The 15,827-nt window shown below is 53.0% G+C and overlaps 1 protein-coding gene across 1 annotated transcript in view; it reads left to right on the plus strand.

Moving 5' to 3' along the window:
- Window positions 1-3,403: 3,403 nt before the first annotated feature.
- NALF2 (NALCN channel auxiliary factor 2) overlaps window positions 3,404-15,827 on the plus strand; it is a 97,632-nt gene continuing 85,208 nt past the window's right edge. Inside the window, exon 1 of the mRNA XM_056859715.1 lies at window positions 3,404-3,991. Coding sequence (XP_056715693.1) covers window positions 3,404-3,991 — 588 coding nt within the window. The remainder of the gene's footprint in view (window positions 3,992-15,827) is intronic.

Raw genomic sequence — 15,827 nt, forward strand, 5'->3', positions numbered from 1 at the left:
CGGCAGTAGTGTGTACAAAAAGGATCTCGGGGTCTCAGTAGACCAAACACTGAACGTGAGTTAGCAGTGTGATGTGGTAACTAAAAAGGCAAATGTGATCTTGGGCTGTATCAACAGAAGTAGAGTGTCTAGATCACGTGAAGCAATGGTATCACTTTACTCTTCTCTGGTTAGACCTCAACTAGAGTATTGTGTTCAGTTTTGGGCAACGCAATTTAAGAAGGAGGTAGACAAGCTGGAACGTGTCCAGAGGAGGGCAATGAAAAGGGTGAGGGGTCTGGAGACCAAGTCCTATGAGGAAAGGTTGAAAGAGCTGGGTATGTTTAGCCTGAAGAGGAGAAGACTGAGAGGGGATATGATAACCATGTTCAAGTACTTGAGGGGCTGTCATATTGAGGATGGTGCCGAGTTGTTTTCTGTTTCCCCAGAAGGTCGGACCAGAACCAACGGGTTGAAATTAAATCAAAAGAGTTTCCGTCTAGACATTAGGAAGAACTTTCTGACAGTTAGAACAGTTCCTCAGTGGAACAGGCTTCCTCAGGAGGTGGTGGGCTCTCCTTTGGAGGTTTTTAAGAAGAGGCTAGATGGCCATCTGTCAGCAATGCTGATTCTGTGAACTTAGGCAGATCATGCAGCTGCCAACCTACTACAACCTCTTCTTTTGCTACTGTGTTTGCAATAAGAGTAAGAATATCCAGTGACAGGAAAACTCCTGCCACAAGCCCTCTTGCCTTAAACCCACTACTGAACACACTTATAGGAAGAGCAAGGTTTCTGAAACAAAGAAGGACATCAGCAGAGCAAGTCTCCAGTTGATCCAGAACTCACGTAAATCTTAGCTCAAGGACCCATTTCCCAAGTTGCAAAGTAACAGGATGTGTACAAGGAAGCACATCTTTCTCTCACTGCTGAGTAAATAACCGCATATACCCCAAGCCCCACCTGATTCACGGCAGCTGGTTGCAGAAAAGTGACTTCCAGGAGCTGCAGGGTCTTTGCTTGCAGGAGGTAACGTTTTTCAGAAATTCTGGTAACAAAATGATTGAGAACCGTTAATTTACTACTGATGATGAGAGACTATGCATGTTTAATCAGAAGCAACTCCCTCTAAATTCAGTAGGATTCACACAAGCAAAGTGTGTACAGAACTGCACACTGGACAAAGTCTGGTTTTACTGGGGCAGGGAAGGAGGAGAAAGCTTCGGTTTTCTGTTCAACGACTGAGTTACTGAAGCAAATGCCCTTCCGTCACCTTTGTGAGACACAAGGGTTTATTTTTGGCCCTGGCCCTGAGAGAGAAGCTGCTGCAGCAACACAATTTTATTGCGAGACAGCAACCTGCATGAATCGTCCTGTCCTGGGTTTTCTCTCCTCCTTGAAACGAACAGCTGCCTCCTTCTCATTTGAAGGGGGAGGGGCGAAAGGTCTGGAGCGAAAGGGGCCCACGCAGAACACACACACACACACACACACACACACAAACCCCCCAGGCCAGGGTTTCCCGGCGTGGTGCCTGTGGTTGCCATGGCGCCTGCCAGTACTTCTCTTGGCACCCACCCACCAAGCATTTCAGAAAGTGGGCGGGGCCACGGTAAAGCAGGGCTTGTTATTGGCCGCCTTCATCCCAACGAAAAGGTTTTCCACGGGAGGTTCGGGGGAGCAGGGCAGCGCCTGGCGTGGTTCCCTCCCCCCTTCGGGGAGGGGCTTCCACCTGGCTCCGCCTCCTGTGGAAGCCATGCGGGGTTTGGCTCTGCTTCTTCTGGAAGCCATGGCGGGGCGGGGGGGGGGCCGGCTCAAGCTGCTGGCCCCCCTTCCTTCTGTTGTACCGACCTGATTGGGAAGCGTGGGGGGGGAGGGGGAGACGGTCAAGCGCCCGCAGCCCCTCCCCCCCACGGCTTCCTCGGCCACAGGCCCTGATCGGCCCGCGCCCTTGCTTGCCCTCCCTCCTCCTCCTCCGGAAAGAAGAGGGGGGGCCAGTCCCGGTGGATGGGTCCTGATGGCTCCCCGCCCCGAGCTGCACGGGGGAAGAGAGCCCCCCCCCCGTCCCGGGGGTCTGAGACCAGGGAGGTCAAGGCGAGCCGGCCGCAGGCAGGCAGGCAGGCAGGAGGGGGCTGGCGGCACCAGAGCCGGGGGGGGGACCGCCCCCCGCCTCAGGCCCGCTGCAGCCGGGCAGCCCTCCCCAGCCGCGGCCTGTGGGGCGGGACGCGGGGGCGAGCGCACGTGGCGGGCTTTGCCGTTCCCCCGCCCGGCGCGCTGGTCCCGGGGCCCGGAGGGGAGGGGAGGGGGTGCGCCGGGCGGGGCGGGAGGCCTCCGCGGGACTCGCCTTCCGCGCCCGCGGGACTCCCGCCGGGGGAAGCGCCCCGCCCTGCCCCGCCCCGCCGCTGGAGCGGGCGGACCTGTCGCCCGGCGGCGAGCGCGAGGGAGCGGGTCGGCTCGCCACCCCCGCCCCGCCCCGCGCCCGCCCCGCCTTACCCGGCGTGTTGCGGGCGGCGCGGGGCCCGGAGCTGTCCTTCAGCACCACGGACCCCCCCCCCCCCGCCCGCCCGCCCGCCCGCCCGCCGGCCCCTGGGCAGCCCCCGCCCCTCCTCGCCCGGCGCGCGGCGGCGCGGCTCCCCCCCCCCGTGCTGGCCGCGCAGCCAATGAGCTGGGGGCGGGGGGGGCGGGTGAGCGCCGCCCCTCGCCCCCTCGCCGCCCCGCCCCGCCCCCGCCGCTCGGTCTGGCCAGGTGTTGTGCTGCTGCGCGCCGCGGCGGGCGGCGACGGCCTGAGGGCGGCGGGGATGGCCGGGCGGAGCCGCGGCGGCGTCGGCGGCGGGAGGCTCCCCGGCGGACGGGAGGCGGCGCGCCAGCCGCGGCGGCGGAGAGGCCACTGAGCGGCGGCGCGGAGCCAGGCCACGCCGGGGCGGAGGGCGGCGCCAGCGAGCCGAGCCGGGCCGGCGCAGCGGGGCTGACGATGAGGAGGGCCCGGCGGCGCTGACGGACCCAGCGAGCGAGCGAGCGGCCGGCCGGCCGGCCAGGGGCGGGGGCTGTGATGCGGGCGCGGCGCGGCCTGGTCTGTGGCGGGCGGCCCATGGCGGGCGGCGGCGGCGGGGCGGCGCGGCGCCATGGCCGGGCGGGCCGCAGCCCGTAGCAGCCCCGCGGCAGGAGGCTGGGGGCCCCCGCGCGGGCCGAGGCGGCGGAGGGGGCCGGGCCGCCGGGACCGCGATGGCGCTGCCGCCGCCGCAACAGCCGCCACAGCCGCGGCCGCCGCCGGGCCGGGGGGGCGGCGGCGGCGGCGGCGGCGGCGGCGGAGGCAGGTGACATTCGCGGGGAGGGGGCGCGGCCAGGAGCCTCCTCCGCCGCCGCCGCCGCCGCCGCCGCCCCCCCGGGCGCGCGCCCGGCCCCCTCGGCGCCGCCCCCGGGCAAGATGCGCGGCGGGGCCGGGCTGCCGCCGGGCGCGCCGTGCCAGGCCGAGAAGCCGTGCGCCGAGGGCGAGGCGGCGCAGCGCTGGCGCCGCTCGCTGGCCTCGCTGCTCTTCCTCACCGTGCTGCTGGCCGACCAGCTGTGGCTGTGCGCCGCCGCCGAGCTGCGCGCCCACGAGCGGGGGCCCCCCCCCGGCGACGACGAGGCCCCCCCCTGCGCGCCCCCCGCCCCCGCCGGCCTGCGCGGCGCCTGCAGCCCGCGCGCCCCCTGGCCGCCCGCGCCCCCGCCGCGCGCGCCCCCGCCGCCCGCCGCCCGCCTGTGGCAGCGCCACCTGGCCCGCTTCCGCCTGCCCTTCTGCGACCGCTACACCCTGCGGGACCTGCTGCTGGGCATGGCCGGCCCCGAGAGCCTCGACTGCCGCCTCGACGCCCTGCTGGCCGACCTCCGCGGCGAGGCCTGCCCCGCCTGCCTCGAGGCCTACGCGCGCCTCGACCAACACGCTCAGGAAAAGTACCAGGACTTCCTCCTCCTGCTCGACAAGTTCCTGCCCGCCGACGACTACTCCGTCCGCTCCTGCCTGCGGGACTGCAAGGTAAGGGCGCCGGCACGGAGGAGGAGGAGGAGGAGGAGGAGGACACGGCCCCGCATCGCCGGAGAGCCTGGGCCGTGGGGCCTGCGGGCAAAATAGAACCGGGGGACAGAAAAGGAAGTTAGTCACCCCCTGCAGGCCAAGGCCAAGGGGCAGGAGCAGGACCGACGGCGGGCGTGGGGGTGCGGCGGGGCTCTGGCCGGCCTCCCCAGCCAACCAGATGCTCCTTGAGTGTAGCTTCAGTGTTTATTTTCTGACCAAGGCCCTGCCTGCGCAAGGGAAGTCCATCAGTTCTATTCTGCTTGCCGGCTTTCCGCAAAGAATCCTCTCTTGAGAATCCTCTCTTACAAACACTCCTTAGGGCAGCTAAGGGAAATGCCTGGGAGTCAAACTGGAGGAGATAGCAGGAGATCCCTGAATGGATCTTCCCAGCACTTTCATGGCAAGCACCTTATTCAGATCAGGGCAGTGGTGTGTGGGTGTGTTATGTTTATAGGCTAACCCTTCCAGTCTTGTTCCATTTCACCAACCAAAACCCATCTGTAGTGTTGGTGTGTCCCTCTAAAAAGAGTAGCCGTTAGAAAAAAATGTTGCTGGTATCCATCCATCTTTGTTATATATCCTGGGCTCGACGTGCTTCAGGTGCAGAGAACTTCCGAGGAGGTTGAGAACCACGTGCCGGGGTGGTGTTGGTAGGACTTCCTTGAGGTCCTGACGCCAAGCATCACATCCAGTCTCCAACTGGGGATCATGTGATCAGTTATTGCGCCAGTTCCACACAAGCCCTGCAAGTTGGCATGGGACTTTCCCCGGGGCAGCCCCACGCACATTGTTCCTAGTCAAAGGTGTTATTGCTCTTGTGTGAAGACAGGATAAGCGTGCGCTCCACTGGTAGTTGTGAACCAAACCCCACGCGAATGCCGGGGACATTTCTGTTCTATGCATATCATACCTGGTGACCATTTCTATGTGCTTTCTTTCCTCTAAATGTTTTGAGGGGTGGGGGGAGAAGCAAGTTCAAAAATCCAACAGCAACAGTAGCGTAGTACCTTGATTAGTACCCTAACTCGGGGGCTGCTTTGAGAAGACTTTCCAAGTTGCCTTAGTGTAAGACAGAGCTGGGGGGAAATTCATGTTCTCAGTAGCTGAATTCAAAGTTGTGTCACATTGTTTTCAGTGCTAACCTTGTGTTGGCCTGGGCGGGCGGGGGGAACTTAGGGGGCCTGATGGTTGTCTGGCCATGGTACAAAGCACTGACAAACAGGAGAAAAGTCTGCTGTAAGACTTCTCTTGACTGAAGTCTTTTGACATATGTGTATGGATTACACTGAGTCATTCATATTATGGGGAAATTGGAGGCTGCACCATTTCAGTTTTTTATCCCATAGAGCGGTGGGGTGGGAATATGTGATTTTGTGGGAATGTGGTTAGTCCCCGCATTTAGTAACATGCTTGCCTACAAAGGTGTGGCTCCTTTATAAGCATGTGTACACTCTTCAGCAACAATTACAAACAGTCATAGCATCTTAAAGACTATTTGACTTATTATAATATCGGTTTTTGTGGGGGAAAGCCTGATTTGAGAGCCAGCATAGTGTCATGGTTAAGCACCTGGGAAACCCATATGCACTATGGAAGCTTGCTGGGTGACCTTGGGCCAGTCACACGCTGTCAGCCCTGACCCTGGCTAGTATTTGAATGGGAGACCTCCAAGGAATACCAGGATCATGACGCGGAGGCAGGCAATGGCAAACTTCCTTCAAACGTTTCTTGTCTCTTGCACTAAGAACCCTATGGGGCAAAAAAAAAAAAAAAAAAAAGCTGAATTTTTTAAACCGGAAAAGGTTTTTCGGAACAGTACAGTCACACTATTTCTGTCGCATTGGCAGTGTGTGTCAATGCTGGAATATTTTCCTCTTCTACACAGCAGTAAAGAGGGGCCTGAGATGGTGAGGCGCTGCATGGAATTTCAGCTTCAAGTGTGAATTGAGCAACAATGGCACCGGCAACAGTATCTGCACAGAAAAATTCCTTGAGTGGAATTAGCCACTCCTTGGCTGCACCAACTTTTGATGTTGTGAGGCCGCCATCATGCCCAAAGGGAAAAGATGTTTCCACACTCGCAGCCTTGGAGTGTGCAAAATGAGGTATTATCCAGCTCAGGAATTCCACCCCTCTCCGCTGCCGGTCGCCACCTCCAGTACCCAACACCTCTGGTCAGCCTAGGTAGGAGCAGCACAGTCACCAGTCTGTGTGGTCCATCAGGCTACAGACGTGCAGGGCAGGCCATCTGAAAAGGACAACTTTGTGCTCATTTTCTTGTGTGCCTCACTGTACACAGATAACTGCTCTCCGCCATCTCACCATTTTTGGCTGTGGACCTGAACTCCAGTGAAACAATCCCTGCCTTGTACATCATGTTGCTCCCTTGCTGTCAGTGCCTCAGAATCGACAGTGGAAGTTTGTTCTATTTCATTGGTCCTGTAAGGAGCAAAGAGATATGAAAAAAATGAGGCCCTTGCAGGCATCTGGACAGTGTGTAAGAGAGAAACAGTGACACAGGCTGAGTCTTCGCTTGCCCGTGGCCAGGGTCCACAGCAATTCGCTCTCTCCACTGAAGATTTTAATAACTACTTGCTAACAGTGGTTCTTCTTCGGTGTCCTTCTACAGGCTTTCTCAAAGTTCAGTTTTGTCTCATATGGCTTATAAAATTGGCATGAGATGACTGGGGGAGATTGCCTGGAGAGGCAGCGCTGTGCAGTGGAGATGCACCACGCTGGTGATACAGAGCTCTACTGCACCTGTTCATCAGAGTCAGGCGCCACTATGAGCATCAGTTACAACTGGAGAATTTGTTTTTCAAAAAAAGGCTGAGAAAACTTGACATATGTGCAATACTTGCTGTCCTATCACATCTAAACTAATTCGACTGCTTTAAAAACATAAAATGTATCATTTATAACTTACTTGGCATATAAAAGTGCAATATTTGATGTTATGGAATTAAAAAGTTCTAAATGCCTTAGTTTTCTACAAGCAAAAATGCAAACATATGCAATACTTGAGAGAAAAATGCAAGCTGATGCACCCTTTGCTACCTCAGCACATCTGCCTTAAATTTTGCTATCTGAAAAGTAGAAAAAATAGGAGTCAAATAGAAAACACAAACTTTGAGGTAACAAACATAAAATGTATTATTTGGTCAGAAAAGGGATCACACAAAGGGTCAATAATAATATCAGCACAGCTAGATCTAGTTCCAGCTAGATGCTGTTTTCTTCCTTCTGTGGCTGCTGGTTAGAGAGAGATCAGTTCTCAGTTAAACTTTCAGTTTTCTTCTGACAGTTCAATCTTGAAGGAGGGGGGCAAAAAGGGTTTGGAGGTGGTGTGACCCCTGCGGCGACATAAGTGCCTCTTGCGCTGTCCAATTGGGCACTTGCACCACCACAAAGCTACTTACACCGGCAGCAGCACCAGGGGCACGATGGCCACTGTGGGCCACTGCAGCAGCGTTTCTCTGGTGAAGCCGCGGGGGGGGGGGGGGCAGGGTTTGTCTTTAGTGAGCTCCCTGAGCCCTTTCGCTCCAGGAACTCCCCCTTTTGCTGGCACAAACTTGCACCTGTAAAAGTGAAACCGAATGGTGTACTTTCACGAGGTTTTCAGTAAATTACATTTTTGGCTTGCAGCGCTGGGCCAGCAAGCCACAACAACCCTCCCCGCCCCCCACTTAGGATTGCACTGCCCAGCTTGGGTGCAGTTTCTGCTCACCTCCTTCTAATCTTTTTTTTGTTTGTTTTCCCTCTCCAGCAAATTAGCGCACACAGGTCATGGTGGTTTGAGGGAGAGGTGAAAAGGCTGTTGAGAACAGCAGGTTCTTTTAGCTGGCCTCCCTTCCCCTCTCCCTTCCCTTCCCTCCTTGTCTTCTTTCCCATTTTCCCTTCCTTCCTTCCTCCCTCTCTCTCTTCCCTCTTCTCTTTTTTCTCACCCATTAACATCTTGTGGCTCCCCACGCTGGGTACGAATCGGAAATCATAACATCATCTGGGACCCATGATCAGGACACCATTATTGTTCATTAATAATTTAATTGTTTATATATATGTTATTTATGGTTTTAATTTCAGTAATTTTATACTGTTAGCTGCTCTGAGCCTGTCTTTAGTTGGGAAGGTTGGGATAAGAATATAATGAATGAATAAACAAACAAACAAACACCCAAGGGAAAAGTTAGGTCAAAAGGACAACAGAAGGCACGCAGTAGTTGAGAGGCAAAGAAAGCCCTGCATGCTTCCCTCATGAAGATGAGGTATCCTTCTTGGTGCAGAAATGCATCTTGGATTCAAGAGCTGTAAATGTCTACAGCATGCCTACCTTGTCTTTAAAAGCATTTCACTCATTCTGAAAGAAAATATTTAATAGGAAGTGTTTTTTTTTCAGTAGTCCCCTACATTTCCAATTTTTCCATCAGAAAAATTGAAAAAAGGCCTTGGGAGGGGAAAACTGTTTTTTCCCCTCCCAATGTTTCCAGATTTTTTTTGTTTGGGGGGGGGGGCGTTCACATCTCTAGTTATGACACAACCCTAACAACAATTACACCCTTCTAAGCCCATTTGCTTCAATTGAATTGGAAGGGAGGGTGTGCTTTGCTGGGGATGGGACAGTTAATATCTAGGACAGGGGTGGGGAACCTTTTTCCTGCCAAGGGCCATTTGCACACTTATAACTTCGTTCGGGGGCCATATCAGGTGTAGATCACCTGGCGCGCGTGGGGGGGGGGAGGCTAGGGCTGCCAGGTCTCCAGCCACCACCGGGAGGTTTAGTATTCAAAAGAAAACCTCGTGCTTAAATAATTGGAATTAAGCAACAAAGTAAGCACTGATGGCACACAATCTGATCATATTGAAACAAATCACTATAGGTCTAAGCCAAATGTTACACAATATATACACAATATGCTTAAGCTAAATAAAAAGCCTCAATTGAACAAAATAAACTCTGGGCGAACTTGCTTCAGTGAGTGAAATCCAAGCTGGGAAAAGAATCATCCTGGTGAGCAGTCGTCTTGCCGAAGAACGCACACTCCCAGCACTGACGAAGCGGGTATACAAAAGACCCGGAAAAAGGGTTCCGGAGCCTGACGTGCAGTTGGGAGAATTGCAGGCGAGTGGAGCCTAGAAAACCTGACGGTTTTGGGCGAAGTAAGCCTGCTGGACCGGCAGTACGTGGACCAAGCCAAACTGCTTATGTGGCTTCACAGGCAGGGGAAAAAACCTGCTTATCCCGAGATAACTTTCCTTTCAGTCGGATAGTGAAGGAAGGAAAGAAAGGAAAGAGGGAGGGAGGCAGGCTTCCACACACACCCCCACACTGGGATCTCTCTCTCTCTCACGCACACACACACACCGGGCTGCACAGCGGCCCGGGGATCTCTCGCGCAAACACACGTGCACTCACCGGGCTGCACAATGGCCCGGGGATCTCTCTCTCTTTCACACACACGCACACACTGGGCTGCACAGAGGCCCGGGGATCTCTCTCACTCTCTCTCTCTCTCTCTCGCACACACCGGGCTGCACAGCGGCCCGGGGATCTCTCTCTCTCTCGCACACACATGCACACACTCACCGGGCTGCACAGCGACCCGGGGATCTCTCTTGCAAACACACATGCACTCACCAGGCTGCACTATGGCCCGGGGATCTCTCTCTTTCTCTCGCACACACACGCACACACTCACCGGGCTGCACAGCAGCCAGGGGATCTCTCTCTCTCTCTCTCTCGCACAACACACGCACGCAGTCACCCAGCTGCACAGCAGCCCGGGGATCTCTCCTGCACACACACACACACACACTCACCCGGCTGCACAACAGCCCGGGGATCTCTCTTGCGCACGCACACACGCACTCACCAGATCGCCCCGCTGCACGGGTCAGAGGCAAGCTAGGGGGGTGGGGAGGAAAGTTTGAGGCTGGCATGGCTGGAGAGCCAGCTTTACCTTTTGTCCTCAGCCCGGGGGAAAGCGAGGGGAGGGCCGTGCAGGGTCCCACCGAGCCGGCGGAGGGAGCGGCCAGTGGCAGGCAGGCGAGGGGGGAGATGGTGGCATAAGCTCCGGGAGCCCAAGCAGCTTTAAGTCGGAGAGCGAAGAGAGGGCCGCGTAGGGGCCCACTGAGCTGGAAGAGCAGGGCACGCCACCCACTCACCTAGAAACAGCCGGTGAGACAAAGGGGAGGGGGGCTTCCGGCCAAGCGCACTTTTTGGGCAGAAGTTGTGAGTCTCTACAGGAAGAGAGGAGAGATGGGAGAAAGGGCCCCACAGTCACTCAATTGGCAAAGCCCGAACTGACGAGGAGAGAGCCTAGCTAGCGAGAGCTGGAGCGGCATGGCCCTGGAACTCCTGGAATCAGCACCGGGGCCGGATAAAATGATCTCTCGGGCCGGATCCGGCCCGGGAGCCGGAGGTTCCCCACCCCTGATCTAGGATATGGCCTGGTTAAGGCCTAATAAACTGAATACCTACCTGGACAAGATAAAGCTGATGATGGTAGACTCAATGGAGTGGCTGGCTGGGGGAATGCCTGTCTTGGAAGGGGCGGCCCTCTTCCTTGAGAGGAAAGTTCTTAATTTGCCATGACTCCTGAACCTAAGGCTGTTTTTTGAATTGCTAGGAAGCCATTGTGGTTCATAGTGTCTTTTACCAGCTATGGTTGGTTGACCTGCTTCATAGACGCCTGACTACCACCATAAATGTATACAGACTGGATTGTTACAGTTGCTAATGCTTTTAAGACCTAGGTTCGAATCTCCATTCATGCCATGGAAGCTCACTCAGTGACCTTGGGCCAGTCACACCCTCTCAGGCTAACCTACCTCAAAGGGTTGTGATGAGGATAAAAGGGAAGAAAGGAATATGATGTAAACCACTTTGAGTCTCCATTGGGGAAAAAGGTGGGATATTAGTGAAGTAAATAAAATCAGACAGCCTGGAAGGCTAGCCACTGCTGTGCTGTTGAGTTATACAGTAATAAGAACACTTCACACGTATTTTAAGGCAATTGTGTTGGCTGTCTGTTTGTTGCTGGGTTCAGTGCAGACCAATGGCCTTGCTCTGAGAGGTCTTAAATGGTCTGGGCCCTGATTATCTCAAGCAGTACCTTTCCTAATTATTTCTCCCTAACCCACACCCAGTTCTAAGTTCAGCCTACAAAGCCTGTTTGTCGTAGAACATCTGCCCAGTCATAGCGGATCTCCTTTGCATGCAGAAGATCCTCTAGTCCATCCCACCCCTGGTTAAAAGGATCAGGAAGCAGGTGATAGGAAAGACCTATCCCTGAGACCGTGGAGAGTTTCTGCCAGTCTGAGGAGACCTCAATAGACCAACAGTGCAGTACTAGGCAGGTTTACCAAGAGGTGAGTCACACTGTATTCCCAGGGAGGTGTGCATTGGATTGCACTGAAATGGTCTGACTGAGCATAAGGCAGCCTAATGTTTTACACATGCAAAGTTTCATGCATTTTTGTGGTCACACCGGAACTTTTGAACACTTGAAGCTGATTTGTGTCCCTCCCTGAATTCCTTTTAGAAACAAGTGAAGATATTTTTATTCTACAGGATGTTGGGTCAGGGTTACTTTTTAAAAGATATGTACTGTAGTTTAATCATTATGCCTGTTCAGTTTGTTTTTAGAATTTGCATTGTTTTGCAGTATTATATTATAAGCCATTTTGAGAACCTTTCTTGAAACATGGCGTGCAGATCTTATAAAAATAAAATAAAATTGAACACTCTCAAAAGCCTTGAAGGCAATGGAGTAATCCTTTGATGTATTTTCTTTCTAGTGAGCCAACAGTCAGCCTATGCAACTGACTCCTGTGGAAGAGACAGGCAATTATTTAATCTGATGTATAGAAGGTTTGGGATTGCAGAATAATATTATTCCTTTCTAGAACTGAACTTATGAATCTGCCTTATGCTGCCTTGGTCCATCAAGGATAGTACTGTCTACTCAGACTGGCAACGGTTCTCCCGGAACTCAGGCAGAGGTCTTTCACATCACCTACTTTCACATCTTCTAACTGGAGATTCCAGGGACTGAACCTGGGATCTTCTGAATACAAGCAGATGTTCTACCAATGAATCATGGCCCCTTCCTATAATGTCTCCATAATTCAATGTCAGGATGCTCAGACAGTACAAATTTGCTAGGCTATTGCACTTGAGATTATTTTAAATTAGAAAATTAAAGGGGAAATATTTGAAAAAAGCAAATGAGCAATAGCTGGATTGGTTTTTGGGAGAAGGCCCCCTTCCACAGTACATAAATTTAAAGAGTAAAGACTATAAAGACTCAGAAAATCTCATCAGAAAAAGAATGAATGAAAACTCCAGGGCATGGAGTATGTAAAAAAACCAGGTATGAAAAGTCTGCCTCATGCCCACAGGCAAAAGTAGCTGGAGTGAATGCCAGAAGGTTCGGCTTGGACTGGGGAGATCAGGAAACTGGGCGGGGCGGTCTTTAAAGTGCTCTGCTTTGCCTGCCCAGGCAACGTGGAGCACTCCCCCCCCCAGCTCAGCTGTTGGGCAGGTCCCGCCCAACAGCTGAGATTTAGACGGGGGGAAGTGCTCCGCACTGACTGGGCAGGCAGCGCGGAGCACTTCCCCCCTGCTCAGCTGTTGGGCGGGTCCCCGCCCCCCCCAATAGCTGAGCATCGGACCGGGAAGGGGGGAGTGCTAAACCCCCACCGTCCCCCTTCCCCCCTTCCCGCCCGCCTTTATTCGGCCGAATTGATTTGGGAATTCGACCAAATTCCCCGGATCCGAATCGGGGGAGTTCAGACTTCGGCATTTCTCGAATCAAAACGGGCCAAATTTTGCCGAATGCGAATTTCCCCCCAAAAAATTTCAACAGCCCTACCTACAATTCCTGCTGGTGGCAAACGTTGCTCTCTCTCTCTCCACCTTTGCTCGGCTCCCTGCTTCCTTGAAAGTACAATGGCCCCACTTTCCCATGTTGTCACCACATTAGGGCTGTTGGAAAAAAAAATAGGAATAGTTCGGATTCGGCCGAATTCGGCCCGTCTGGATTCAGGATATGCCAAAGTCCGAACTCCCCTGCTTCGGGTCCATGCAATTCGGCGCGAATTCAAAGTTCGGGGAAAAAAATTGGCTGAATAAAGCCATTAAAAACACAACCGCGCCTTTCCGAGGCTCCAGGGGGGCATTTTTGGGGGTAGAGGTCCCAAACTTTCAGCGGAGCTTCAAAGGACCCTTCTTGCAAGACCCCCCAGGTTTTGTAAAGATTGGGTCAGGGGGGGCTGAGATATGGGCCCCGAAAGGGGTCCCGGCACCCTTAATGTGCATCTCTGAGCAGAGCTTGCCGCCCACGCTAATAGCTCCCAGCCCTGACAAACAGCTGAGCTGCGGGGAGCAAGGGCGGGGCAGGTGCGAAGAAGTTTGCAAAGCAACACAACCATGCAAAGTAACACGTTTGCAACCATGCAAAGCAACACCTGACACCTGGGAGTTTGCAAACCATGGAAAGGGACAGAGGCAGCTAGCTATGCATAATGAGCAGGAGGGGGTGGAATTTCCCCTTTTGCATCGGACTCGAGTCGGGACCAGGCAAATGCATTCTTTAAGTCACCATTTGAAAACCAGTTTTGAGCAAGCATCAAAATAGAGACTCGAGGGGGCACACACACCCCAGGCAGAATGGGCGAAAGCCCCCTTTGGCTTCCCCCCCACCCACAGAAACTGCTCCCTCTCCACACACACACACAGACTCTGCTTCCCCCCCCCCCACACACACAGGAGAAAAAATATAGATTAAAGCCCCCAAAGGGGTCTTACTGTGGCTGCCTTCTGTTCCATCAGGAGGGGCTGGGAAGAATGGGTAATCCAATATGATTCTATTTAAGCACAGGAGGTTTTGCCTTGGATTTGCCGCTCTGGAGATGCATACAGGATCGGGTGATCCATTCGTCCCAATAGGGAAAAGGGGAGAGCCCATATCTCGGGACCCCCTGACCTAATGTTTACAAAACTTGGGGGGTCTCTTAAGAAGGCTCGTCTGAAGCTATGCTGAATGTTTGGGGGTTGCACCCCCAAAAATGCACCCCCTGCAGCCACGGAAAGAGAAAAGGGGGAAAGCCCATATTTCTGCCCCCACTGAACCCATCTTTACAAACCTGGGGGGTCTCTTAAGAAGGCTCGTCTGAAGCTCTACTGAAAGTTTGGGGTCTCTACCCCCAAAAATGCGCCCCTTGCAGCCACAGAAAGGAGCGAATGTGCACACCCACCCCCCACGAGAATTTCTCTCTCTTTCTCTCCCCGGCCGGGCCGCACAGCAGCTGATTCCTCCAGTACTCAATCCTGACTGATTGGCCAGAAGAAGACCCAGCTTGGCCACCGATTTGCCGGGGGAAAATGCTGCTTACTGACGGTTATGCTGCTGCGCCCCGAATTTGCCGAATTTATTCGTGAACTCCTGAACTCGCTGAATTCGGCTCCCCCGTTTTCCCGCCATTTTTGAGTTCGGTTCGTCCCGAACTAAAAACCGCCGAATCAGGGGAAAGTCGGCTGTTTTTCGGTTCGGGCCGAACCGAATCGACAGCCCTACACCACATACAAGGATAGATTACTGCAACATGTTTTTTGCAAAGCTGCCCTCAGAGACCATTTGGAAGCTTTAGTTGGGGCAATATGCCAGGCTGAGGTGGCTGACTGACACCTTTTTATAGGGTCTTCATCTATTTACTTCTAAAATACTTCACATCTGGACTGGAGATGTGAAGACCTGGAAACAAGCACAGAAAAATATTGGAAAACTAATTCCTATTTTTTCCTGAAGACTTTTTTCAATTTTTCCAACGGGAAAAAATGGGAAATTTTGGGTAACACTGGAAAAGAAACCGCTTATAAAACATTTTTTCTTTTACAATGATTGAAATGCAAGCGTTTTCATGTTAAAAGTAAAACAGCAGATGAAGTCTCAGGACTTTTTCAGTTTTTCCAATGGCAAAAATCCTATAAAATATTCTATCTTTTTGAGTGAGAAAAGCCTTGTCTTCAAAAGCATTTCACTCATTGCAAATATATAGTATGAAAAAAAATCTGATAATTTTCTCAATTTTTCCAGCAAGGGAGCACCGGGGGGGGGGGTGTATCTTATACTCTTTAGGAAATATTTTTTCTCTTTGTGAAAAAACTTTGTCTTAAAGAACACTTCATTCAAAATGTATAACATGAAAAAGTGAGGACTGTTTCAATTTTTTTGTGAAATATTTTGAAGAACACTCAAAAATCCTGTGGTTTTTATTTTTGCTTTTGGAGTCAATTAAATGAAAATCAAGCTTTTACTCATAGTGTGTAGTATGAAAATTGCTATGTAAGGCAATCTATAGCATTAGATAATGATAATTCCTATATGTAATGCAGGCATATGCAACATTTTCAAAAATAGTTTTTAAATGTAAATAATTTTGGCAACAATTAATAGGCTATAGTTTTAATGATAATAAACCATTAAAGAGTTCAGTGCTTTCAATGTTATAAAGTTTTACAGTGTCCCAATACGCTGGTAAGACCCCCGTGGCACAGAGTGGTAAGCTGCAGTACTGCAGCCCAAGCTCTGCACTGACCTGAGTTCGATCCCGACGGAAGTCGGTTTCTGGTAGCCGGCTCAAGGTCGACTCAGCCTTCCATCCTTCCGAGGTCGGTAAAATGAATACCCAGCTTGCTGGGGGTAAAGGGAAAGATGACTGGGGAAGGCACTGGCAAACCACCCCGCAAACAAAGTCTGTCTTGGAAACGTCGGGATGTGACGTCACCCCATGGGTC

This window comes from Euleptes europaea, chromosome 13, assembly GCF_029931775.1.
Source record: "Euleptes europaea isolate rEulEur1 chromosome 13, rEulEur1.hap1, whole genome shotgun sequence".
NCBI classification, from domain to species: domain Eukaryota; kingdom Metazoa; phylum Chordata; class Lepidosauria; order Squamata; family Sphaerodactylidae; genus Euleptes; species Euleptes europaea.